Source organism: Delphinapterus leucas, chromosome 16 (assembly GCF_059928025.1).
Source record: "Delphinapterus leucas isolate spDelLeu-1000000601 "Yukka" chromosome 16, BTC_Dleu_Yukka2, whole genome shotgun sequence".
NCBI classification, from domain to species: domain Eukaryota; kingdom Metazoa; phylum Chordata; class Mammalia; order Artiodactyla; family Monodontidae; genus Delphinapterus; species Delphinapterus leucas.
Genome location: NC_143144.1, coordinates 24,477,785 through 24,504,527, shown reverse-complemented (window position 1 = coordinate 24,504,527; position 26,743 = coordinate 24,477,785). Strand labels below are relative to the sequence as shown.

At 50.5% G+C, this 26,743-nt stretch overlaps 1 protein-coding gene across 1 annotated transcript in view; it reads right to left on the bottom strand.

Moving 5' to 3' along the window:
- Window positions 1–24,989, bottom strand: part of TSPAN15 (tetraspanin 15) — a 49,413-nt gene extending 24,424 nt beyond the window's left edge. Inside the window, exon 1 of the mRNA XM_022590755.3 lies at window positions 24,809–24,989. Within this exon, the coding sequence (XP_022446463.1) occupies window positions 24,809–24,904 (96 nt within the window). The 5' untranslated portion in view covers window positions 24,905–24,989. The remainder of the gene's footprint in view (window positions 1–24,808) is intronic.
- Between the last annotated feature and the right edge of the window lie 1,754 nt (window positions 24,990–26,743).

Here is a 26,743-nt window from a genome sequence, read left to right as displayed (position 1 = left end):
TGTTGATGCTAGCGTGCAATCCCATCCACTCTTCTCTGCTAATTATAGTCTCTCTTCGGGGGCTGGCCACTCCAGCTCCAGCGCAGGAAGTAAATGGCCCATTTGTCAAGCAGGACAGCTTCAGCTAAACATGGCTGGGGATGAGGGGCACATGGCCACGCCCATTTGGGGCCAAAGAGGCAAAGAACATGCTGCTGGTAGCCCACGCGCCAGGACCAGAGCCTCAGACTTTGCAAGCCACATGGCATCTTCAACAGGCTGCATGGGAGCCCTGTCGTCCATTGTGAACCAGGCCCAAAGGTCCCCTCTGAGCCCTGCAGCCTGGAACCGGCTTCTTCCTCTGCAGTCTGAGGCCCAGCTTCACGCAGCTGCTGGGAAGCAGGAGGCCGTGTGAGGCATTCCAGCACCTGCGTCGTCCCCTCCTTCAGGAAGCATCTGGTCCCAGCTGGCTTACCCCCAGCTGGGGCAGGTCTGCACTTCGAGGGGACCTGCAAGGCCTATTTTTACCCACAAAGGCACATGCCAGGCACCTATTGTGTTCCAGACCCTGGGGGTCACAACGGGTCCCAAGACTAGACAATGGGCTAAGTCTGGAGGAGGGGAGATTAAGAGGCTAGAAATGATCTCTGTGGCCTGATGGATGGAATTCAGGGGTCTTTGAACTGGGGATGGAGAAAAAAGTCAATCCTTACTTTCATTAGCCTTTAACTGAAATGTTCCTGTCACGAAAAAAGAGGAAGAACCTCAGGTCTACGGGAAGCATGCTGCAATCCCTCCCATGGGGAAGGCTCTGGGAATTTGAACAAAACTGAGGGGGAGAAAGGAAACATCAGAAAATCAAGGTGGGCTTCCTGGAGGAGCCAGTGTTTCCTGGAAGGTCCCAAGAACTGTTTCACTCTGAAACCATCTCATGGGTCACTCAAGGCTCCAGGGTTCTGTGTGGCCCAAACAAAGCACTTTTCTGAGTTTTGAGCTTGAAAGGATGTGGGGAGTAGCTAAAATCCAAGGCCTGAGAGAGATTTTAAATAAGATGGGGCTAGCAGGTCCCCTGCATCCAGCCAAGAAACCCCGGACTTCACATCCATCAGCTCTTCTGCCCCAGGACGATCCTGCCTGGCCCTAGGCAGAGCCCACCCTGCAGACAGCCACCTCCTCCTCAGCACACTCTGTATCATCTTCTCTCATGCACAGATTAGGGCTGGAAGGAGCAGTAGAGGCAGGATAAGAGATGGGAGTTGGCATTCTGGACCTTCATTTATTAGTTCAGTGCCCTTGGCCATGTCACTTCGCCTCTTTGACCCTCACCTTTCACCTGTAAAACAGTAAAGGCTGCTGCTGGGTACAGAGTGATTATGCTGTGCCAGCATCCTGCAAAGTGCTACACCGGCATGATCTCCCTTGACCATCACACATCCTTGCACGTCTAAGAAACAGCCGATCACATTTTACAGACCAGTCTCTGTGAGGCTAAGTGTCACAGAACTTATGAGAGGCAGAGCCAGGATGTGTGGGCAAAACCTGTCTGGCCTGCCACTAAGGCTACCAGATGGGCCTTTCACTTAGATCTGGGAGATAACTGGTCTGAAATGTCTCTGCAAAATACAAAGGTTCCAGTAGCAGAGCAGTGCTCCCAAGAGAATGTTCTGTGATGATAGTAACGTCTAATACGGTAGCCACTAGCCATGTGTGGCTAGTAAGCTCTTGAAATGTGGCTTGTGTGCCTGGGGAGCTGAATTTTTAATTTTACTTCCTTTAAAGTAGTTTAGATTTGATCACGTGTAGCTGGCGGCCACCGTATTGGACAGCACAGCTCCAGAGCAGCTCTCATTGGACGCTGCCCCTTACCATTCTCACCTTGCTCCTTTCTGATAGTACAGACCACCCTTATTAGAGAGTCACGTGCCCTAACCATCCTGCCACTAGCTAGAGGAAGTTCAATTCATACTCACTGACTTCATTCAGGAGAAAGCAACCTCTTTTCCCACTTTCCCCAAGAAAGCTCAGTTCCTATTATCCCATCCCTCTTGCCCCTAAGGAAAGCAGGACACACCAGATCCAGCATCCCCAACCCAAACTGATATAGGGCCTATTCTGTCTCCTGGGAAGGTGCCAGACCCACCTCTAGGACTACAGGGCAGTATTCTAAGCTCTGGGGCCCTGGACCCCAGCACTAAGTCCAGGCAGCCTGTGCTTGAGGAAAGGGGTTCCTCCCAACCCCAAAGGAAAGCCAGCCCTGGAGGAAACAGCAGAGACTGCCTCCTACTGCCAGCAAAAAAGCCAGCCTCTGGTCTTTGTCACTGATACTCCACTGTCAACTCTGCCTTCACCCTAGACTTCTTTCTTTTTAAAAAACTGGACATCAATGCAGAGAACTTGGTTAACTGCAACACTTGGTCCATGACATCCTCTGACAGTCTGCTTTTGTTTGGAACGTAGGAAGCACCACATATTAACCAGTCCTCCTGTCCTCGCTGATGTGCTACGACTCTGCTGTCACACACTGACTCTCCCATCGGTCACTCGGTCCCAAAACGAACCTCCCTAGTGTAGTGACTACAGTTTTATAACACACCATGGCATCTGCTAGGCCACATCCCTCCTTCCTGTCTTCTTCCTAAGTGTCCTGGATACTCTTAGACCTTGACTCTTGTGTAGATATTTTAGAATCATTGTATCAAATACCATGAAAAAACCTGCTAAGGTTTAACTAGAACCGCATTGAATCTATAGATCCCTTCGGGGAGAACTGACATCTTTATCAGGACTTCCTGCCCAAAAGCATGATTTATTCCTTCTTTATTTACATCACCTTTATTATGACCTCTCTAATAACAGTGCTCTCCACCTCCCTCAAGCTTTTCTGTGGCTGTCTAGGCAGATCTGGGGAGAGACTTGTGGAAGTCTTTCCCAAGCTGCCCCTCCAGCTAGGCCCAGGGTGGGAAACATGGCCTTTGGAAAACAAATCTCTCCAAGAAGCAAAGCGGACACACCAGTCTGTTTTGCTACCCTCCTGTCACCAACAGTTACAAGCACTTGATTTAAAAGACTCCCACACGATAAATTAGGAGTTTGGGATTAACATATACACATTACTATATACAAAACGGATAATCAACAAGGACACACTGTATAGTACACAGAACTCTACTCAATATTCTGTAATAACCTATAATAGAAAAAAACCTGAAAAAGAATGGATATATGTATATGTATAGCGGAATCACTTTGCCATACACCTGAAACTAACACAACTTTGTAAATCAACTATATTCCCAAAATAAAATAAAAATTAAATTAAAAAAATAAAAGACTCCCACATGTTGTCTGTTCTCTATATTGTGAAGTTTTTTAGAGGTCTGCCTTGTCACTTTCTCTATCACTAGATGATCGTCCACATTCTTACAGCTGGGAAAAAAAAAAAAAAAAAAAAAGGCTCCCAGATGCACACAGCTCATTCCAGGCTGTGAAAGAGCTAAACTGGGAGGTTTGCAAGCCCCAGCTACTCAACCCAGCCGGGGCAGAGTGGAATTTCTAATCACAAACCAGCACAAACATATGAAACACTGTGGGTAGGAGCTGACAGAGCCCGGACTCTCTTTGGGTAGAGTTTAGGGGCAGGCAGATGGGGAGTGGTGTAACAAACAAGTGGTAAAAATCTTCTGAGGCAAGAGGCCTGGCAGTCACTTCCTCCTGGGAAATCAGAGCAGGCCCATTGGAACTAAGCCTTGGAGGATGCACAGGAGTTTGACTTCACACCACTGGACGCTCCGTCAGCACAGGGACTGGCCCGATAGATCTGTCGGCGGAATGAATCAGAAATGCTATTGCTTCAGATGCCCATGAGCCCAAAGAAGAAACTAGTGATGCCATTCCAGAGTAGAGCCCTCTGAGGCTTAAGGATAAGATGACTTATCTGGTTAATCTGAAAACCACAGAAACAGCCAAGGGGCAAAGGAGAGTCAAGAGCATATCACCTCCACCCAACACACTCTGCTCCCTGGTTTTCTTTTCCCTTCTGTCTCTGGACCCCTTTCCTTCTCTCCACCTTCCATGTGTCTGAACCAAGAGAGTCAGAGCCCACCTCCCAGAGCTGTATTCCCACGGTGCCTGGGTGATTATCTTCCTAGATCTCAGCCCAGGTAGGGCACCCCCTGCTGGGGTACACGCAGCAGTACACCCTGTGCCAAACCACTGCTGGTCTCCCCTCCCTTCTTTCTCTAGCAGGGCTGGCTAAGGCTCCCCTGCTCAGAGCTGCAGGCCACTGGCAGGAGTGAGTAAGATGGCCCAGGTCTCCCCTTCCCTCAGACCCTCTAAAAGCAGACACAGGCTCACAGAGGTGACAAGGGGACTTTGTCCTAGACAGCCTCCAGTTCAGGTCCCAGCAGCCTTTCAAAACCCCCAGCTGCCCACCAGGAACTGGGCCAGGCATCCCCCATTCTTTCCAAAGTGGCGGCAAGAGGAATTTCAGGGAAGGGGGCAGGAAGGTGGAGTCCCCCATGATCTCAACTCTCCCTGACCCTCCGGGCTACTGAGAGAAGCCACAACAAAGAAGGGAGCTGGGCTTCCCTGGTGGCGCAGTGGTTGAGAGTCTGCCTACCGATGCAGGGGGCACAGGTTCGTGCCCCGGTCCGGGAAGATACCACATGCCGCGGAGTGGCTGGGCCCATGAGCCACGGCCGCTGAGCCTGCGCGTCCGGAGCCTGTGCTCCGCAACGGGAGAGGCCACAACAGTGAGAGGCCTGCGTACTGTAAAAAAAAAAAAAAAAAAAAAGAAGGGAGCTGCACCAAAGAGAACAGGAGTTTGGGGAGTACACATGGGGGGGTGCGGGGGGGGGAATGAAGGAAATTCCAGCAGCAAGTGCAGAAGGCAGTGAGGCCCCACAGCCAGGGCTGCCTTTTCCCGGGGGACACCTGGCTGCGCTGGGCAGATACGAACTAAGGGCTGTCTCCACACAATTTTGGCAATGACAGAGCTTACTGTTGTGTGTTTCTTGTTTTTAATGTTAGATGTAGTTTTATAGCTAAGAAAAAAATAAAGCGAATTGATTATATATATATATATATATATATATATATATATATATATATATATATATGGCCCTTGGTTCATTCTTTGCACAAAATCCCACATCTGAACAGGGCCCTTTGTCCCTGAACGAAGGCTGGAAGGCAGAGGAGGCAATCAGACCACAAGTGTCAATGCCTGGCATGACACTTAAAGAATATAAATTGCCCCCACTCCAAAGGCTCAAGACTCCAAAGAGGTCAAAGGGCAAAAGGGAAAAGGAGGCAGCATGACACATTGGAAGGAGAACTGGGGTGCGGGGGGGAGGATGAGAGGGGAGCCCTGAACTTTAATCCCAGTTCTGTCGCTAACTCCCATGCAACCTTGGGTAAGTCTCCCTTCCCCTCTCTGGGCCTCTATTTCCCTGCTCCAAAAGGGAGATATTCGGCCACAAGCCCTAGAATCCCTTCACTGCTCCGGGGGCCCATGGCAACTCATGCCCAGACAGCCCTTGTTAGAACCCTGGCCATGAGCAGACCGTGGGTGGTCCAAAGTCCTCTCCTCTACTGAGTCCTTCTCCATGGGTCTACCCCTGCTTTCCCACCTGGCCTGGAGACGTCACACTCCTGCATGAGAAAGGTCCTACAGGGGACAGAGATGCCCTTTCCGCCCTGATCAAGGCACACACCTCCCAGCCTCCCACAGCAGCTGTGGGAAGGAGACCAACTGTTTTTTGGAAATAACAAAGCTGAAAGAGGCTAATGCCCATCCCCCAAAGCTCAGCTCAAAGCCTGCTCCCCTGGAAAGCCTTCCTGGATCACCCCAGCTATAGAGATCTTTCTCCACTTGTGATCACCTATGAAATCACCAATGGGAAGCCCTCACTGGTACTGCTATTTACAATACTAACTATGCCCACTGAACAGATCATTCTGGGTATTTACTACCCACTGCATGCAGAGCGAGGTGGCAGGACCCAGCAACACATATACCATACCATCTCTGACCTCAACAACTTCACAGTCCGCATACATGATGCAAATGCATTAGTCCCAAAAGTTCACAGGAAGTTTAGCTTAGCTCCCAGACCACATTCTCCCCACAGAAGCCATATGGAAAGTGGTTAGAGCCCAAGCTGGTTCACAGTGGCCTAATGAACCACAATGCCCCTGAAGCAAGATACCATGCAAAAGTTCCTGGCACCCAGCAGGTGCTCAATAAATGTTACTTCTCCTTTCCCAGTAAAGATGCAGTACTGTTGTAACCATGACATTTCAAGACTCAAATCAGATGCCAGAAACCATTTCCCCTTTAGAGGCACTTTGGTCCAAGGATAAATCAGGGGAAAGAGAGTCCCTATTCTGAATTCTAAGGCAACATTCACTGATTCAACATATATTTAGTAAGTGCCTAGTATGTACCAGGCACTGGGAATAAAAAGGTAAGACCTAGTTCCTGCCCTCAAGGAGCTCAGTCTGGTAAGACACACCTGCACACCAACAAATGCAGTAGAGTTGGGGAAACACTGGGGTAGAGGTAATTGTGCAGATGCACTAGAGATAGGAAACGCTAAATCATGGGCAAGGAAGGCTTCCTGGAGGAGGTGAGTTTGAACTGAGTCCATCTGATGCACGTAATGGATAAGTAAGAATTTCTGAACTGGACAAGGGGTTTCAGATGCCCATGAAGGTGCCATGGGGATAGCAGGTCAGCATAGCTAGAGCCAAGGACAGGCAGATGGGGGAGGCGAGGAGGCCAGGGAAGCTTGCAGAAGCCAGACCACCAAGGCAAGGTCTCTCAGGTTAAACCAGAAAGTTCATTCATTCATTTGACATCTCTTTACTGAGAGGTTGTGTAAGCCAGCGGTTCTTCAAGTTTTTGGTCTCAGGATTCCTTTTCACTCTTAAAAACTTTTGAGGACCCTAGAGTTTTTGTTTTGGGGGATTATATCTATCAATTATTTACTACATAAGAAATTAAGACATATTTAAAATATTTATTAACTCATTTAGAAATAACAGTAATAGATTTCCATGTTAACATAAATATTTTTTGTTAAAAATTTTCCCCAAAAAATTGAGGGGGAAGAGTGGCATGGGCTTTACATTCTTGCAAATGTTAATGTCTGGCTGATGAGAAGAACTGGTGGATTCTTGAAGCTGCTCCTCACTCAGTTTGCTGCCACATTACCATCACGTGCCCCTAAAATACTCCCTGGGGCACTCCTGAGAGAATGAGAGCAGGAAAGCAAATAGTATCCTAGTATTATCATGAAAATGGTTTTGACTTCACAGACCCCTCAAAAGAGTCCCCCCACCAAGGATCCCTGGAGCACACTTTGAGAGCAGCTGTTAGGAACGGGCTGCGGGGTGGTGAGTGGGGCCCAGCTAGCAGTGAACCAACGAAACACAAAAGTCTCAGCCTTGGTGGAGCTCACGTTCTAGTCGGGGAGAAACAAATAAGAAAAGTATATGGTATATCTTGGTTATAAGTGCTATGAAGACAAAAACAGAAAAGGAGGCCAGGGAGGCTGGTAGAGGGGGCTGTCATTTTAAATAGCACAGCCAGGGAAAGTGACACTGAAGACTTGAAGTGGGGAGGGGTGGGCGTGGCTCTGTAGCATCCACGTGGATACACAGCAGAACATCCAAGCAGCTTCCAAGACCTTGGAATGTGCCCATGTGTTCAAGGAACAGCTGCTACAGCCTGATGGGTTGAGAGTGGAAGGGAGGAGGTGAGAGGGCAGGGGTGTGGGCTGCAGAGCAGATGGACCCTTTGAAACTATTGAGGGGACTCTGACTTTTGCTGAGTGGAAGGCAGTACGAGTTTGCAGAGGAGTGATCTGATATGGCTTTAATTTTTAAATGAGTTACTCTGACTGCTGTGCTGAGAACTGGGGGATGGAGGCATGGAGGTGGAATGGTCAGGAATCTACTGCAGTAACCTAGATGCTAGGTGAGAGTGGCCTGGATCAGGGTGGGCACATGAAGGTAGCAAGAAGCAGGCAGACTGGATATATTTTGAAGTTGAAATTAGGGAAATCACTGAAATAATTTAAGCAGAGAGTCACATGCTCAGATTTGCTTTCAAAAGTTGTTTTACCAAACAGAATATGCACACAGCCGCAAGTGTCATCCACGGTTTACGCATTTGTTATCATAGGGAAATGCAGGCTTGCAATGGAGAGGGCTGGCGGTCCAGCTTGGCATCGTCAGCAGCCGGGAGGCCGGGCATCACGTGCCTCCTAAGGTGGCCTCCTGCACCCCCTCACCGCCTCCCCACACAGCGTTCGTGCAGGAAATGTGTGGCCTGAACCTAATTACAAGGAAACCATAGAGCAAATCCAGAACGCTGATGTTCTGCAGATCAAAGGCCTGGAGGCTTCAAAGGAATCAAAAGCAGTGAGGATAGTCTAGGTTAGGGGAGATGAAAGAGCCATGTCACAGTGAAAACAATGGGTGGACCTTGATTGGATAAAATGTCCGCTACAAAGGACATTTGGGAAACAACTGGTGAAATCTGGAAATGGACAGCACAGATGATGTTCTATTTAATGGTGATTTGTTTTCAGATGGACAATGGCAGCATGTGGGAGAACCCCCTTTTCGGAAAGCTGGATGCTGGGGTACGTAAGGGTGGGGCCACAATGGCTACAAAAAAAAAAATGTTGTATTTATTGAACTCTTCTTTCAACTTTTCTGTGGGTTTAAAAAAATTTTTTTAAGTTCATTTCCCCATCACAGCTTGATTAGGCACTACTTATTTAGCACTCCCTGTCCCGTGAAAGAAGGGCCTCTCCCGCCTCCCCTTCCCCAAGGAACAGAGGCTCCGCCCCACACATCCCAGACAAGCTGGTTGTCTGCAAACAGAGCGTCTTTGAACAGATAACACCAGGGCGTGCTGGGTGTCCCCAAGCAGACCGTGGGCAGTGGGCCCCGGGTCTCGAAGCTCTTTAGAGCATCTCCCCACAGTGCCTAGCACAGGGCCCAGCACATGCCATTGGTGACTGACAGTGGGCACTCAGGGAGTCCTGGGTCTGGCTTCCGGCCACTGAGCAGTTCTCCTTCCAATGGGAAGAGGGATCATGCAGGGTGGGCCAGCAGCTCCCCATGGATATCCAGGCCCAGCAAGCCCCTCCCTCTCTGCTTTCTGAATTTTCCTAAGCAAGGAGAGGGCAAGACCCCAGTAGGTCTTGGTGGATCAGACAAATGCAGACAAGTGACACATGACTGTCTTCCCTGGGACTCCAGAACCTATAACATTCAAGGCCTCAGAGGTCACCCCTCATGTTTCAGAGGCACTGGGACCTTTTCTGTCAAAATGAGATCCACTATAATGCATGAACTGTAATTCTGCATCCTGATTTTTTTTTTTTTTAATGCACTATGAGAAATATCTTAAGGATAACTGGAGAAGCTTTAACATGGACTTGGTATATAGTGGTGCTGTGGTTGTATCCAAGGACAATTTTGTTTAAGGAGATGCATCTGAGGATGGTTGGGGTGAACTGTCATGATGTCTGCAGCTTCCTGACATGGCCAAATGTTAAAAGTACTGATTCTGGTTAGTGGGCATATGGGTGTTCACTGCATCATTCTTTAACCTTTTTTATGTCTTATTTTTTAACAATAAAAACGTTGAAGCAGCAAGCAACATCCAAGTTCCATTTCTTCTAAGAGGAGATCTGTTCACAGTCTGAGTCTCCCTTTGGCCTGGGAAGTCTCAGTGGCCACAGCCAGGGGCTGGCTCACCAGAGGCTCAGGGCAGGCAGCCTCCTCTGGCCTGGAATTAATGCCCTCACCAGATGTTTCGCTAACTGCCAACTGGGGCTAAAGATCAGCTGTGACGGGAACCTACCTATTATCCATCCAGCGAGCTCACTAGAAAACAGCACCCCGGGGGGCCTGTAGGACACGCTCCTCCTTGTGCACAGGTTAGAGGCCTGCAGGAAGGGACAGAGAGGGTCACTCGTCACCTTCAATCCCATCCTTCTCTGCTTTAAGGAAATCAGGACAAGAGAAGATGCATACGACAAACGAACAATATGATGACAGCCGGTGCCAGCTGTGGGAGGAGGTAAGGCCGAGTGACCCACCGCTCCCTGAGGCTGGGCTGGTGGGACTGGCAAAGAGCATGTGCCAGCTGAGGCACTCTGCACTTGGGAGCTGTGTGACCTTGGACAGATCACTTGCCTGAGGGTCAGCTGCCTCTGCTGTTAAACAGGAACGATAACACCTGCCTAATGGTCACTCAAAGGACCTGGGGAGATGGGGAAACTCCTTTGTAAACTCTAAGATGCTGTAACACATAATGAGAATCCCCAATCTTTCTTTAAAAGCCAGCAGATACAAAGACTGTTAAGTGCCTACACCTCACCAGGAGGTGCCACTATTTTTCTTTAAATTGACTGACTTTTCTTACTAAAATAAATATGGTCTTGGCCTAACCTAATCAACATCTATGAAATCATAGATCTGAGGTATTAGTTATTTTCTGTAATACACATTACACCTAATGCACACGTATTACATTTTAAAATGTTCCCCCAGGAACCACCTAAAATCGTCTTGTGGACCCACCAGGAATAAGGAGATGGATGCTGTTCTGGCCCCATCCCCTTATTTTGCAGATGGGAATCTGAGGCCCAGAGAGAGGCAGTCACTCCCATAAGGTCACACAGTCCAGTGCTCTCTCCACTGCAAGCTGTCCTCCCTCATCGGAAACAAAGAGTTCTCACGCCCTGGCATATCCTCTCATAAAAGAAAAATAAAAAACCTGCTTCTGAAGGACGGTGACGGAGGCTCCATTTCTGCCTTCCTGCAACTTCAGAGAGCCCGCTAGGGACCTGGCCCAGGTGCCTTGTGCCACTTCAGGTCTGCTCTCTCCCTTCCCACAGAGTCTGACAGTCAGCCCACCTCCCTGGGGCCCTGGCCCCAGGAAGCTGGTCCCCACTCCAGGGCCCCTGCTCCTCTAGCAGCACCTCAGGGAGAACCAGAGGGCCCCCGGATGCCTGGGAAATGTTAGGTGAGTGACTAAAGGACCGAACCAATGAACAAACAACCCATCCCCAAACAGCCCACCTCCCTTAAAAGCGTCCTTCTCTTAAGGACAAACACCTGGAATAGGAAGGCATCGAGAAGTCTGCCAGAAGAGAGGAGATAAGGCTTTGCATTTATTTGCAACTTCCCTAACCTCTCTGAGCCTCTCTTTACCTCAGTGTAGAATGGGGCAATAACCCTAAAACTGCCTCTGAGGGTTGCTGGAGGATTAAGGAGAGAATGTCTAGGAGACAACTCAGTCCAGCACATAGGAAGGGCTCATTAATTGTTAGCTTTAAAAAGACAAAGAGTCCAGTTATAAGGTAAATTAATGCTAGAGATGTAATGTACTATATGATAAATATAATTAACACTGGTGTATGTTACATATGAAAGTTCTTTTTTAAAATATTTATTTATATTTTTGGTTGCATCAGGTCTTAGTTGCAGCAGCCGGGCTGCTTAGTTGTGGCTGGAGGGCTGCTTAGTTGTGGCTCGCTGGCTCCTTAGTTGTGGCTCGAGGGCTCCTTAGTTGTGGCATGCGAACTCTTAGTTGCGGCATGCACATGGGATCTAGTTCCCCGACTGGGGATCAAACCCGAGCCCCCTGCATTGGGAGTGTGGAGTCTCGACCACTGCACCACCAGGGAAGTCCCTGAGAGTTCTTAAGAGAGTAAATCCTAAGAGCTCTCATGACAAAGAAAACTTTTTCTTTTCTATTTCTTTAATGTTATACCTGTATGAGATGATGGATGTTCACTAAACTTATTGTGATAATCATTTCATGATGTAAGTCAAATCACTATGCTGTACACCTTAAGTGTATACAGTGCTGTATGTCCATTATATCTCAATAAAACTGAAAGAAAAAAATTAAAAAGACAAAAGAGGAAGAAGCAGAAGGCACAACCAGGCTAGACAGAGGGCAGCCAGGGGAGATTTTCTCACTGCAAAGGGGAACGTTTGATTCTAAGTGAGGTGAGCACCAGAGGAGACTGCAGTGGAGAACCAAGACACAAACAAACAGGGCCGCTCCTGTCTCAGGACTGTGGGTCCCTGAACAATTCCTGTCCTCGCCTTCTTTCTGCTCTGATCCTGAGTCCACGCCCCGCTGAAGATGGAAAGAGTCAAGTGGCTGCTGCCACCCCTGTGGGGAGCCCAGAGCCCAAGTCTCCACTGCTGACTAAGCCTCCCCACCCACCGGAGCTTTCTGGGAGCCGCTAGCCCACCCCACTCCAATCACAGAACATCTGCAGCTGTCCTGAGCACACTGCTAGGACTCAGTGAGTGCCGGCTTCTCAAGGGACAGGGCTGGCTCATCTGTCCCCACCAACCCAGCACAGGGCCAGGCAAACAGTGCTCCCCGGTGGCACGCACAAGCATTCCCGCTGCCTGAGTTCTTTCTGGCTCTGCAGAGAAGACCAGTCTGTGATAAGTCACACATCAGGCCTCTGTCCCCAGGTGCAGCAGCAGGCCCGTTTACAGTAGGGACACCAATAATCCCAGCTGGAGAGCATGCCACTGGGGTGAAATCACTGAGCAGTGCCCACTGTCCCCTCTGAACGATGGAGGTATTAGAACCAGAGGCACTTGCCGTGTGGCCTGGTCTCAGTTTCCTCCCCTCTGAGAGGAAGGCATTGCTACACCAGATGCCCTCCATGGCCCTTTGAAGTTCGCCCAACTGGAACCCCACCCAACTAACTGCCCCAAGTGATGGGTGATACTCCTGTTCAGAAAGGTTGTAAGGGAATCACAGATATTTTACAGCCCCACTTAGAAAGCGGTTTCAATTTAACTCTTTTCAGAATCAGGAAGTCCTTCCTGAGAGCTAACTTATATTCCCTTCTCATGCTTTAACCTCTTTCTATCAGGCTTTCCTTGCAGAAACCAGTTGTAGAGCACAGCCTTTGAGCTGTGTGGGCAGGCAGTTGCTGGGAAGGGGCGGGGCCTGTGTGGGGCAGGCCGCTTGGGGGTGGGGCTGCAGGAGGGGCGGGGCCCCCAGCAGGGGTGGAACTATGGGCCTTACCCTCTGCCAGCCCAGCTCCTCTCCCCATCCCCAGCCCTTGTCCTCTGTCTTCAGCACCCGCAGAAAGGAAAGGGATATTCAGGGACCTGTTCAATTGGACCCCTCCCTAGCGAGGCAACCTGGTGAAGCGGAAAGGGCTTGCATTGGTTTTCTGAGTTGCTGCAACAAATGACCACAAACGGCTTAAAACATAAACGTATTCTCAAAATTCTGGAGGCCAGAAGTCTGAAACCAAGGTGCCGCTGGGCCATGCTTCTTCCAGAGGCTCCTCGCCTCGTCCAGCTTCTGGTGGCTCCAGGCATTCCTTGGTTCGTCTGCCTTTGCATTCACACGGCTCTCCCCTAGGTGTGTTTGTGTCTTCTCTTCTGTCTCAAAGCTCCCTCTGCCTTTCTCTTACAAGAATACTTGTCATTCAATTTAAGGCAGCTCAGGCGATCCAGGATGATTTCATCTCAAGATTCTGAACCTAATTATATCTGCAAAGATGCTTGTTCCAAATAAGGCCACATTCACAGGTTCTGGGACATGAACACATCTTTTTGTGGGATGGGGGGGCACAATCCAACCCACTACAGAGCTCACTGGTCAGAGTCAGAAGTCAAGTCCCTATCCTTCCAGGAACTGGCCACTAGCTCATCACTGTGACCCCACGCAAGTTCATCACACCTACCTGGAACTCTGCTTCCCCACCACCTGCTGTACCTCCCCTACAGAGTCAGAACTGCAGGTCGCTGACACTCAACGATCACAACCAGCTTTCCAACATGATGCCTACACATCAGCAGTTCTCAAACTGGAGACATAATTTCAGAGGGGGGGGAATTATCACAGCTCACCCCCTAAGTGTGTGAATCCCTGACTCAAGAAACTCAAGTCTGGTTCTATAGAAACTTCTTCAAATTACAAAGTTAACTACAGAGACGTGTTGCCTTTAGAGCAGATTAAAGGATGCTATAAAGATAACCAAAAGGAAAACAAAATTCTAGAACCATGGGCACCCCCCAACTTGGATACATCTGGGTCCCCGGAAGAAGCCCAGCCTCCCGCACGGTCACCCCCATCCCCAGGCTGGTGGTCTCCACACACCTCCGTCAGCCTAGACTAGCCCCGCCAATACCCCACCCAACACCCCCGCTCCTCCACCCCTGGCTAGCGCACCCTCCCCTTCCAGGACGGCTCCCTCACGGTGAGCCTCTCCCAAATGTGCACAGTGACTTCCCAGCCCACGGACACTGTCCAGATTGTCAGCGAGGTTGGGAAAAGGTTCAGCAAGGCAGTCAGGATTCAGGTAGAGAGAAAGTCAGCTTGGAAACCGGGCCACTCCCATCAGAATTCCCTCACAGACACCACCATGAGCTGCAGTTTCTACTCCAGCTGCACGTTAGAATCACCCGGGGAAGTTTAAAGCTTATAGGTGCCTGGGCCCCACCCTAGACCCATGCAGTCAGCTCTGAAGATGGGGCTTGGACACATGCCCTTGTGAAATCCTCAAGATGGGAGGCCTCAGAGGCCCAAGGCCCAGAAGGTCCTGTCTTTTGACCTCAGGAAGTGACCCAGTCTCCGAATTTGGTGCCAGCCTCGGAAGCCAGCACCCCACTCCACTCCAGCTGGGCGACTTGGCCCCAATCTGTGACAGGGCGGGCTGGGGGCTGCGCCCACCTCTGGGCCCAGTGCCCAGCCCACAGAGGGTGCACAGGAACTGACCGCCTGACCCCAAGCACCTCTGTGGCCCACCACACTGCACCCAGCACAGCCCGTCCTCTGGTAGGGACGGGAAACAGCACAAGGAGCCTTGTGACTTGTCCAAGGCCACACGCTGCATCCTGGGAGGGGCTCTCCAGCAGGAAGGGGGAGGGCTCTGAGAATGACCAGGCCAAGGTTGTTTTCCTTCAACCCTCTGGGCAAATATTTACTTCCCTGCCGGCCAAGATGCAAACGCCTCCACTGGTGAGAAAGTCTACTCTGGAAAGAATTAAACAAAACACAACAAGCACCACTTTCACAGTGAAACTGCTCCGGTCTCAGGGATGGATGCAAATGGTGGGTTGTGCCAGTCACGTCTAGGCCTCTCTAGGCCTCAGTCTCCGCAGCTGTGAAAGGGGAAAGTGCCCAGCTCACAGGGTTGTTCTGAGGACCCAGAGAAGTGAAGCGACGACGTATGGTGATGCAAGTGCAAAGTGGAGGCTCCTCCCACCCTCCAGCCCTTCTCACCAACACACTGTGAGCTGCCACCGGGCTCGCGCCCAGCGATGCTTCTCCCGGCATCCGCGCTGATGCTTACCGCACAAGACGCCCAGCTAAGAGCCCTGGAGGCATCGCCCCACCCAAGCCTGGCCCCCTGTGAGGTACAATGGTTACCCCATTTCCACAGACAGGGAAACTGAGGCACAGAGAGTTGTCCGTGACTTGTCACGTAGCCAATCAGACCTGCTCCTCACCCATCAACCAAGAAGTGCTCCTTCTCCTAACTTGCTGCGTGGTAGAGCTGAGCCTCCAGGACTGGTCCCCTCAAAGGGCGTTTCTGGGGGCTTCCCTGGTGGCACAGTGGTTGGGAGTCCACCTGCCGATGCAGGGGACACGGGTTCGTGCCCCGGTCCAGGAAGATCCCACATGCCGCGGAGCGGCTGGGCCCGTGAGCCATGGCCGCTGAGCCTGCGCGTCCGGAGCCTGTGCTCGGCAACGGGAGAGGCCACAACAGTGAGAGGCCCATGCACCGCAAAAAAAAAAAGAAGAAGAAAAAGGGCGTGTCTGACCTCAACATCCAGGCCCAACAAATACCCCATCCTGCAGTGACCCACCCGCCTCTCCCAGAGCTCATCTCCACTCCCCTCAGCCTGGCCTCCGTGCCCTTCAAGCCCGGCTCCCACCTCCTGGAAGTCCTCCCCGGGTCTCCTCTGCAGTCACGGCCAGGCAGCCCCGCAGGAAAGCACACGCTGCCTCCAACTGGCTGCTGCCGCCTGATTTCACCTTCCAGCTCCCTCGCGGGCTGGCCTCCTAGTCTTCTCTGTCTCCCCTCCCACAGGCCCAGGTGGGAAGGCCCAGCCTGGAGCTAAACAGCACACCTGTGTGACATTCCCTGGCGAGGGCAGACCCTGCATCTGGGCTCCCAGAAGTGCTCCTCCCATCCCTCCTTCTCCAGGGGCTCTCAGAGCATTGAGGATACTTCTAGTTTGGCCTCCCTAGACCCACGTGCCCATCATGTGGCACACAGCCTCTGCTGGTACACCACTAAAGCCTAGGAACTAAAGGGTGGAAGAACTCAGGCCCCAGAAGAGGCTGAATGCGCTCCCAAGGGGTCAGACTTCTCTGCCCAAGGGCAAGGCCACAGCCATCTGCTCTAAGCAGGCAGAGAATCCCCAGCAGAAAGCAGCTTCCTCTGATAAGACAAATTCCAGAACTTCTCATCACATCTTATGTCCCAGCTCCCCCTGAGCTCTGTAAGGCTCCCCAGATAAGTCTCCATCCCCCCCAGGGACACCGGGCCTATAGTGTGCTGGGTGCTTCCACATCTCTCATCTTGCAGGGTCCTCCCCACAGCCCTCCAGGGTGTCCGCAGATGAAGCGTCCAGGAGAATCAGAGCTGGTCCTTCACCCAGCGTCACAGCAGAACCAGCACTTGATCCATGTCTCCAAATGGCACTGCCATCAGGTCCTGACCATTAAACCTCCCCTCTGGGCCACTCAGACCCCAGACTCCTCATATGACCAGAGTCTCTCCACCCACAATTTGGCCCTTAGCCTTCCTCAACGGCTGCAGCCATACTTGCCTACCTCGGGCCTGTGCACTTACCGCTCCCTCCATCTGAGATGCTCTCTACAGGCCTTTTTTTGTGGCTGGGTCCTTCTCAGACTTTGACCTCCTCATAAAGGCCTTCTGTGACCACCCCATTTAAAGTAGGAACTCCCATCTCTTCCCACTTCCTCCCTAATTTCCTCCTTAGCACCTATCACAACTATGTTTATTTACTGGTTTGTCTGACTAACCTGTCTCATTCATAGTTGTTTCCTGGTAACTATCACAATGCCTGGTATACACAGTAGGCATTAAATAACTATTTTGTTGACTGAATAAGCAAACGGTCCCCACCCTGGAGGGAATGGCAGATCAAGACTGGAATCTCCTGCCTTCCAGAAGATGTCGATTCCAACCCACTCACATCCAGAGGTGCTCTCTGGGAAAGGTTTATCTTCTCAATCCCCTGTGTCCGGGGCTTACCCAGAAGACATCATTCCCCTGTATATGCAGCCAACTGGTATGGAAATTGCATTATCAGTCCCTAATCTGGTTGACTCTAAGCCCCACCCCAGGTTGGCATTGTGAGTCACGGAGAGAGAGGAGGCACCGGGCAAGGGAAAGGAGAAGGGCAGGTAGTTACTCCTGCTCAGGAACGAACAACCAAAGGCAGCGAGGTCCCAATCCACTCCTACAACTTAAAGCAACCCCTCTCTTACAGGAGGGGGCAGGTTCATGCACAGAAGCCTCGACTAAGCACAAAGAAACTTTCTCGGGGCCTTACTTGCTCATATGGAAAATGAGTTCATTAGAAGGTTCTCCAAATCCCTTCCAGGACTGTCTTCCTGATTCTCTGGATTTTCAAGGTCCCATGGCCAAGCTGGGGGAAGGGAGGACCTCTCTGGGCCTGAGGCCTGAGCCCAGCGCCAGGTCATCTCTGACAGCCCATGAGGCACGGTAACCGCTTCTCCAGTATGAAGGCTGCCTCACTTCCTGCTTGAGTTTCCCTATTTTCTCTTTGAAATGCTTGCCTAGAACACGAGGGAAATAGACCTGCCCGATCAATCAACACAATAAAAAAAGTTAAATATGTACATATATGTACAAGGAGACGTCCAAATGGGTATTAACCCCAACAATGGTTCTCTCTCAGTGGTAGAATCGAAGGTGACTTTTATTTTCATCTGTGTACTTACCTGAATTGCTCGGAATTCTTTTTAAACTATGTGCACATATTATTTTCACACAAACAAAGCTCTTTTCAAAACTTAGAAATTCCTGCTATGGACTTCCCTGGTGGCGTAGTGGTTAAGAATCCGCCTGCCAATGCAGGGGACAAGGGTCCGATCACTGGTCCGGGAAGATCCCACATGCCACGGAGCAACTAAGCCCGTGTGCCACAACTACTGAGCCTGTGCTCTGGAGCCCGCGCGCCACAACTACTGAGCCCACGTGCTGCTACTACTGAAGCCCGCGCACCTAGAGCCCATGCTCCGCAACAAGAGAAGCCACCGCAATGAGAAGCCCGCGCACCGCAACGAAGAGTAGCCTCTGCTCGCCACAACTAAAGAAAGCCCGCGCACAGCACCGAAGACCCAATGCAGCCAAAAAAAAAAAAAAAAAGGAAATTCCTTCTGTGCTTAAGTGAGAGGTCAGGTATTTGGCTCCTTCCAGAAATGCTGTCTTCCACCTACACCTTGAGCCCTGACATGTGGAGGGACTACCACGGGGTAGGGGCTGGGGGTACAATGGCTGGTAAAGGTCACAGTGACCCCATGAAGAAAGTGAAGTCAGGCAACCGGGTCCTGGTCTGGGTCTGTCACTAACTTGCTGTGGGGTCTCAGATACTTGCTTCCTCTCTCCAGGCCTGTTTTCTCCTCAGTAAAACAAAAAGGTCACACTAGAGTTTCCTTCAAGGGCCCTTCTAATTCTCAGTGAGTACCAAAAAGAATAGAGAGGAAGGTTGGGAAAGAACGGCTAATCCTTAAGTAGCTGGTGTAGTGTTTATCATGTGCTAGGCACTGCTCTAAGCTCTTCCTATAATTAATCCATTTAATGGTCTCAGCAACTCTCAGGTAGGTTCTGGTGTCACCCACTTTACAGATAAGACAACTGAGGCAGATGGAAGTTAGTGCCTATGTCACTCAACCTATAAGTGTCAGAGTTGGGATTTGAACCCAGATAGCTTGGTACAGAGTCCACACTCTTCACCATTAAACTTTAGGGAAAAATAAAGCATCACAGATCAAACTATGATAACGGGGCCCATCCTTGGAGAGGGCAAGAAGAGTTAATATTGCCTCGGGCATTTATAACCTTCATCACCTATCCACACCCACTTCCTTCTCAATCATCAACACCCCTCAGCCCTGACACCATTACCCAATTGAAAACCCTACCTCATTGTCAAGACAACAGGTGCTTGCCAGAGAGCCAGTGTCTCCACGACCAGTAAAGCCCACTTTGCAAATTCAAGGCGTCAGCAAACCTGACCACTGCTGGCTATACACCCAGTTCAGCCTCTGATACAGGTACTCATATCTCCAATCCTTGCTTCCAAGATGCAGGTTGGGACTCAAGTGCCCCAATGCAACAAGCTTTCCCTGAGCACCTACTGTGTGCCCAGCTCCAAGACCAGCATTTGGAAGAGGATATGAATGAGCTACACCCCTGACCTCCAGGAGCCCACAGTCCAGTGAGGAAAAACAGTCATGTAAACGGATCTCTAGGATACCCTGTGGTTGGTGCTATAATTAGAGATGTGTCCCCAGTGGGCTAAGGGCACATGTGTCAGAGTGATTCACCCATGTGGTGGGAAGAGGAGGTTCCAAGGGCCTCTGGGTGAGCTCCTTTCTCACTGAACTGGGAATGAGGAGATGTGGGGGCTAGTGCCAGCTCTGCTCAGTGACCTTGAGACACACCCCCTCTGAGCCCCGAGGTCACCCTCTAAAAATGAGAAGGCCCCCAAGTGTGGGACAAGAGGTCACTGTAAGGGGTTCAAGGTCATGTTCATATTGACTCATAGACTGAGAAGTTTTCATTGCTCATTTCCCTTCTGATCTTTCCAATCTCATCAAGGAGCAAATCTCAGCTTTGGTGTCAGTTTGTCTTTACGCCTCTCAAACACTTGCCAAACTGCTTTTAAACAACCAGGGCAAGCCTCAGGTTTGCAGCCTACAGCACCCACAGTATCTAGCTAGGATTAAATAACTTGTTTTGTCTTCCCTGCACTATATTTACTGTCATATTTACCTGCTCTTTTTTTAACATCTTTATTGGAGTATAACTGCTTTACAAAGTTTTGTTAGTTTCTACTGTATAACAAAGTGAATCAGCTATATGTATATATATATCCTCATATCTCCTCCCTCTTGCGTCTCCCTCCCACCCTCCCTATCCCACCCCTCTAGGAGGTCACAAAGCACCTAGCTGATCTCCCTGTGCTACGTGGCTGCTTCCCACAAGCTATCTATTTTACATTTGGTAGTGTATATATGTCCATGCCACGCTCTCACTTTGTCCCAGCTTACCCTTCCCCCTCCCCGTGTCCTCAAGTCCATTCTCTACGTCTGCATCTTTATTCCTGTCCTGCCCCTAGGTTCATCATAACAATTTTTTTCTTTTTTTTTTTTAGATTCCATATATATGTGTTAGCATACGGTATTTGTTTTTCTCTTTCTGACTTACTTCACTCTGTATGACAGACTCTAGGTCCATCCACCTCACTACAAATAACTCACTTTCGTTTCTTTTTATGGCTGAGTAATATTCCATTGTATATATGTGCCACATCTTCTTTATCCATTCATCTGTAGGTGGACATTTAGGTTGCTTCCATGTCCTGGCTATTGTAAATAGTGCTGCAATGAACATTGTGGTACATGACTCTTTCTGAATTATGGTTTTCTCAGGGTATATGTCCAGTAGTGGGATTGCTGGGTCATATGGTAGTTCTAGTTTCAGTTTTTTAAGGGACCTCCGTACTGTTCTCCATAGTGGCTGTATCAGTCTGCATTCCCACCAACAGTGCAAGAGGGTTCCCTTTTCTCCACATCCTCTCCAGCATTTATTGTTTGTAGATTTTTTGTTTGTTTATTTATTTATTTATGCCTGTGTTGGGTCTTCATTACTTCACGCAGGCTTTCTCTAGTTGTGGCGAGCAGGAGCTACTCTTTGTTGCGGTGCCCAGGCTTCTCACTGCGGTGGCTTCTCTTGTTGCAGAGCATGGGCTCTAGGCGCGCGGGCTTCGGTAGTTGCGGCGCGTGGGCTCAGGAGTTGTGGCTCGCGGGCTCTAGAGCACAGGCTCAGTAATTGTGGTGCACAGGCTTACTCGCTCCACAGCATGTGGGATCTTCCCGGACCAGGGCTCGAACCCGTGTTCCCTAAATTAGCAGGCGGATTCTTAACCACTGCGCCACCAGGGAAGTCCCTGTTTGTAGATTTTTTGATGCTGGCCATTCTAACTGATGTTAGGTGATACCTCATTGTAGTTTTGATCTGCATTTCTACCTGCTATTTTTGATGAGGAATATTGGTTCCCCAATGGCAGTGGTGATATAAAGCCTCCTTTTAAAAATAAACTTAAGTTTAAAAAGTGAATCAGCTTAAAGTAATGTAATATTACATGTAAACAATATTATAATAGTTACAGCCTCTACGTATGGCTATTTGAACAACATCTATCAACATTTTTAATGCACATACAAAAACAGGTGAAGCTGTTCTGTGCTATTAGACATCCCAATAGTGATTACTACTGGTGAGAAGGGGTAGCGACTGGCAGTGGACACAATGGGAGTTGCTGGCTTCTTCTGGTCCATTCTGCTGGTTGACCTGGGGGCTGATTATACATTGGTGTTCACTTTGTAAAAATTAATCAAGTTGTACACACTTAGTATGAGTGTATTCTTGTATGTATATTATATATTCATATACCCTTTAACCCAGCAATTCCACTTTTAGAAATTACCCTGAAGACATACACACATATGTGCAAAATGACACGTTCGAAGATGCTCACTGAGGCACTGTCTGCAGTAACGAAAGATTGGAAACAACCTGAGTTCCCCAGCTGGAGACTGATGAAGTCTATTTTGGCCTAGCCTACAGTGAATTCTATGCAGCCATCAAACAGAATGAGGCAGCCCCTAGCAAAGCTCCAAATTTTACGCAGATTTAAATTTAAGTGAAAAGGTAAGGGCAGAGCTGTGTATAGTATGCTACTTTATGCAGGGGGAGCAAAAAGGAATATATAACATATGCACATGTTTGTGCCTAGGACATCCTGTGCCTAGGATTGCATATCAGAAAAGAATCATAAGAAACTCATAACAGAGGCCTCCTCTGGACAGGGCAGGCCAGGAGAGAGGGATAGGAGGAAGGCTTATCACTGATGACGATTCTTCTATACTTTTAAATGTTGTACAGTCTCCTTGCATTTCCTATTTGATAGTAAGTTTTAAAGCAAAAAGCCCTATAGAAGGTGCATGGCTATGGTAAAACTTATGGCTCCTTAAATACTGAGAAGAAAGTGTTGGCACTTTGGGCTTATAAAGCAAGTAACCCTTGGCCCTACTCCTCCTCCCAAGGGATGGAGACGATAGGCTCTCCTGTAATGGCTTCCAATTAACAGCAAACCCAGTCTAGGACAAATTACTTAAACTGGGCCTCCACCCTGCAGTCAAATTCTGGCACCTGGAGTTGCCCTGGCAGGTGGCTGAGCTCTTGGCATGCCTAGGGAGATTTTTAAGCACAAATACCTGCAGGGATGGGAAGTTAACGATTTGGTAAGGCAATCTCAGGTGGCTGGAAAGGAAAGATTCTGAGTTCTGAGTCCCACCCTGCTCCAAGAGAGACAAAGCAAAGGTCACAGAGTGGTCTTTTCTCAGGGCTGCAGGGGACAGTGACAGGACAGGCCTTGAAAATTCGAGTTCCGTTTTAACTGTGCAACTTTCTTTTTTATAGTCCTTGGTTTCCCCACATGTCACTGTTTCCCCACATCACTAACCCCAAAAACAATCCAATGAAGTGTGGGGCAGGGTATCAGTTATCCATTTTACAGATGGAAAAATGGAGGCGCGAAGAGGTTAAGAGACTGGTCAGTGATTATATATCAAGAGAAGGGGTGAAGCCAAAAAAGTAATCCCCACCTTCTGACTCCTGGTCTTCCCCTATTTTCTCACCTCTCCACCCATCAACCTTAGCCTTCTTTCTTTCAACTCTGACCTACAGAGAATGAGCTTCTGAGGCCAGACGAACAAGGAGAAGGCAAGAAAAACCCAGAATCAGAATCAAAGAGCCTACGAGACCATCTAACTCAGCCATTTTTAACCCTGACCACACACTAGAATTACCTGGGGAGCTTAAATAAGTTTAAATAAATACATAGGCCAGGGCCTAGGTAACTGTAGTGTTTTTAAAATTCTGTACTTGATTCTGATGCAACTTTGAGAACCACTGAATGACAGCTCAAATCACCCCCATCCAGTTCCATATAAAACCTTCTGCCTCCCTGGAGCCTCCATCAATGGGTCTGTGCTCCATCCTCCGGCCCCCACACATACTGCTCTTCTCTCTTCCACATTACATAGTCAGAGAATTGGACTGGGAGCTGGGCAAGTCAATTAACAGCTCTGAGGCCCCAAACATGGAAATGACTTGCCTAAGCTCTCCCAGTGATTCAAAACAGAACAAGACTAGAATCTGGATCTCTTGACTACCAGGTAAGGTCACATACACAGAGGGGTCACAAGGAAAGCCAGGCTTGATGGCAGATCTAACAGTTCCTGCCAGCAGAACAGACCCAGTGAGGGCTGAGGAGAAGACCAGGAGTGTGCATGTGTTTTGAGGCAGAGGGGTGTCAGGTACCTGGGCAAGTCTGCCCTGTGGGGAGGGGTGTCAGGTACCTGGGCAAGTCTGCCCTGTGGGGAGAGGTGTCAGGTACCTGGGCAAGTCTGCCCTGTGGCATACTGGGGGTAGGGGGCTATTCTAGAGTGGCAGGGCTGGCACTGGCCTGTAGAAAGATGTCCTCATTTCTACAAGGGGGCCCAGCCTAGTCTGAAATCTCCATAAAGAAATCCAGTCTATTGGGGCAGCTTACCAGGAGGGCCCAGCTCCCTTGCCCATAATAATAATGGCTGACACCTCTTAAGCTCTTCACTGGTCCCTGTGCTAAGCAATGTACCTGACCTGTTTCATTTAATCTCCACAACCATTCTGAAAGTTGAGTATAATTACTGTCTCCATTTGCAGACCGGGAAACTATGGCCTAGAGAGTTGAAGTAACTTCCCCGAGATCACGCCGCTGGAAAGTGGTAGTGGCAGGATTCGAAGGCTGGTTCATGTCCAGCCACTACCACCCTGTCCCCAACAAGAGAGAGAGAAGGTTAAGTGCAGGGGCTTTTTTAAGTTACTGAGCACCTGGGAGCAGCCGGAGACCACACGTCTGGTGGAATCCTCCTTTCACCAAAGAGGAAATCAAGGCACCTGGAAAAGCATCTTGCTCAGGGGCATCGGCAAGTAAATCGTGGGGACAGCATAAGGAGTTCAGGTCTCCCGACTCCGGACAACAAAGCCCGACCACTTCTCCGCAGACGGATAGAGAGACGAACTCAGTAATACCCGGCAGGTGGGGTGAGCGCGGCCAAACGTGGTAACCACAGCCTACGGCACCAGCGGAAGCGCAGCGGACTCGCAGAACCAAACTGCTGGTCAGGTGCACACAGGTGAGCCAGGCGGAGCTCCTTCGTGTGGGAGCTCCTTCGTCTGAGACGTTGCCACCAAGCTCTAAGGCTCCGCACCGAGCGGCTGAAACTCAGGCGGAGCTGGAGCAACCATAATTTCCTAGTTCACAAGGAGAGTGGGACGAGAATCCAGGAGTGCGCTTCTGCCCCTCCCTGGAGCAGACAAGCCTGGACCCAGCCCACCCCCACCGCCGGCTCAGCGTGTGGGTGAACAAGGGAGTGCCGACTCCCCTCCCATGCCTGGGCCCGACTGGGGTCACTCACCCAGAACACCGTGGAGTAGATGACGAGCGAGAACTTGAGCCAGAGATAGGAGAGGCGCGCGCAGTAGCGCACCTGCTCCGAGTCTCCGCGGGGCATCCTGGGGGTCTCCCGGGCTGGGTCCGTCGCGGCCAGCAGCCCCACCTGAGGCTGCCTGCCCGGCTCCCCGCCCCGCCACCGGCGCTCACTCGGGGACTGACACCGGCGAGCCGCAATCACAGCCCCGGCCCGGGCCCACCCAGCCCCAGGGCCAATGGGCGCTCTGGGAGGGGGCGGGCCTGGGGCGGGGCAGCGGCCTGGACCCAGAGGAGGCCGAGGGAGGGGCGGGGGCGAGGGTTTTGCGAAAGAGGTCGCGTGCAGCTGTGGAAGCGCCTGTACTCAGGCACGTTGGGGGCCGTGGGAGAGTGTGGGCAGAGGGGCGCTAGGGAGACAGCTAGAGTGCTTCATTCAGGGTACACAGAAATGCTCGCTTTCCACTGTTGTCAAGAGAGAAGACTATGGAAAAAGAGCAGGAATTTATGGCTAAGGTGTTAAAGTGTGCAAATGAGTGTGCAAGGCATGCATGGAATAAGGAAGTGGAGTTCCTCAGCCTAAGGGGGTGGGAGAGCCGCATCTAGGAAGGTGCTGCAGACGAGGGAGCGGCTAGGGGCCCTCGTGGAGCTGAGGCCCGCAGTTTCCTTTTGTAACAGTTTGGAGGCTTTTCCCCAGGTCTCTGAGATTCCCCTTCTCTGCGGCCAGGTGAGATCCCAACCCTGCCCCAGTGGCCTCCTCCTCTGAGAAGCCCTCACCCCCTCACCCCAACTCAGGAGCCCCCTCCCTTGCACACACTCAGCCCAGCTCTGACCCAGCTTCTTCGCACCCAGCCTTTCCCCTGCCCGGGGTCAGAATCTGTCTTCCTGGCTGTGAGTCTGTCTCCCACGGCCCCTGCTTGACTCACTGCTATTTCCTTTCCCTGCAGGCCTAGCTCAGCCTGGGACTTGGGAAGCCGGCAATCAGTGTGTGTGCCATTCAGGAATTAAATGTGTGGCCCAGAGGTTGTGAGCTCACGGCAGCGCTAGGTGGGGTCCCTGGTGGTGACTGCAGGAATGGCACACTTGTCCCAGTCCCCTGCCCTGGACTCCCAAGCCTCCCAGAGAGAAACAGAGACCAGGCTGTCCCAGCCCTCAGGGCTCTGCCATAGAAAGAAGAAAGTAAGGTGGGGGTGGGGAGGGAGGCAATGCCCTGCCCAGGGAGTTAAAAGGAAGCCAGTTTCCTGGTACTAGGAAGCGAGCCTTGCAAGGTTGGGTAGAGACTTGGAACCAGGAACTGCTGAGGGTCACCTTCAAATGAATAACCAGGGGCTAAAAAGGCATCCTACCCCAAGGTTAGAAGTCATCCTTTCTGTCCTTTAAGGAGGAAGAAATTAAATCTTTACCCCTCTTTGCAGGACTACCTTCCCTCACCAGCCCCACAGAGCCAGGCTTACACCCACTCATGGAGGTGGTCATCTCCATCCCCAGAAGGGCTAGCTCAGCACCTTGCCCTAGGAGGGGTTGTCTGTCTCCCTCTCCCTGGGGGTTCGCCTCCTAGCCTCCTTCCCCACTCCGGTTTTCTTTTAGTTGCCCCCGTCTTAGTCCTGACCTCTCTAGCTAGCTGCACGCTCTCCTCTTTCAAATCTTCCCTAGTGACACACACACATCTGAGTGGTCCCTCTCAGCTCTCCCTGAGCCCCTAAACGATGACGCCCCGAGGGATGAGGCTGAGACACCCCCGCAGAGGGAGCCTGGAGCTCTTTGGGGCTAGCACAGCCTTTCCCGGGCTCCTGGGCAACTTCGTTGTCCCTCCCACCCCCAACCTGACCCCAAGCACTATGGGCTGCTCCTCAGACACATCTGCAAATACTGAAATCTCAGAAGAAGTAATGACCTATTTTCAATTTTTCTCTCCTTTTGCCAGGAC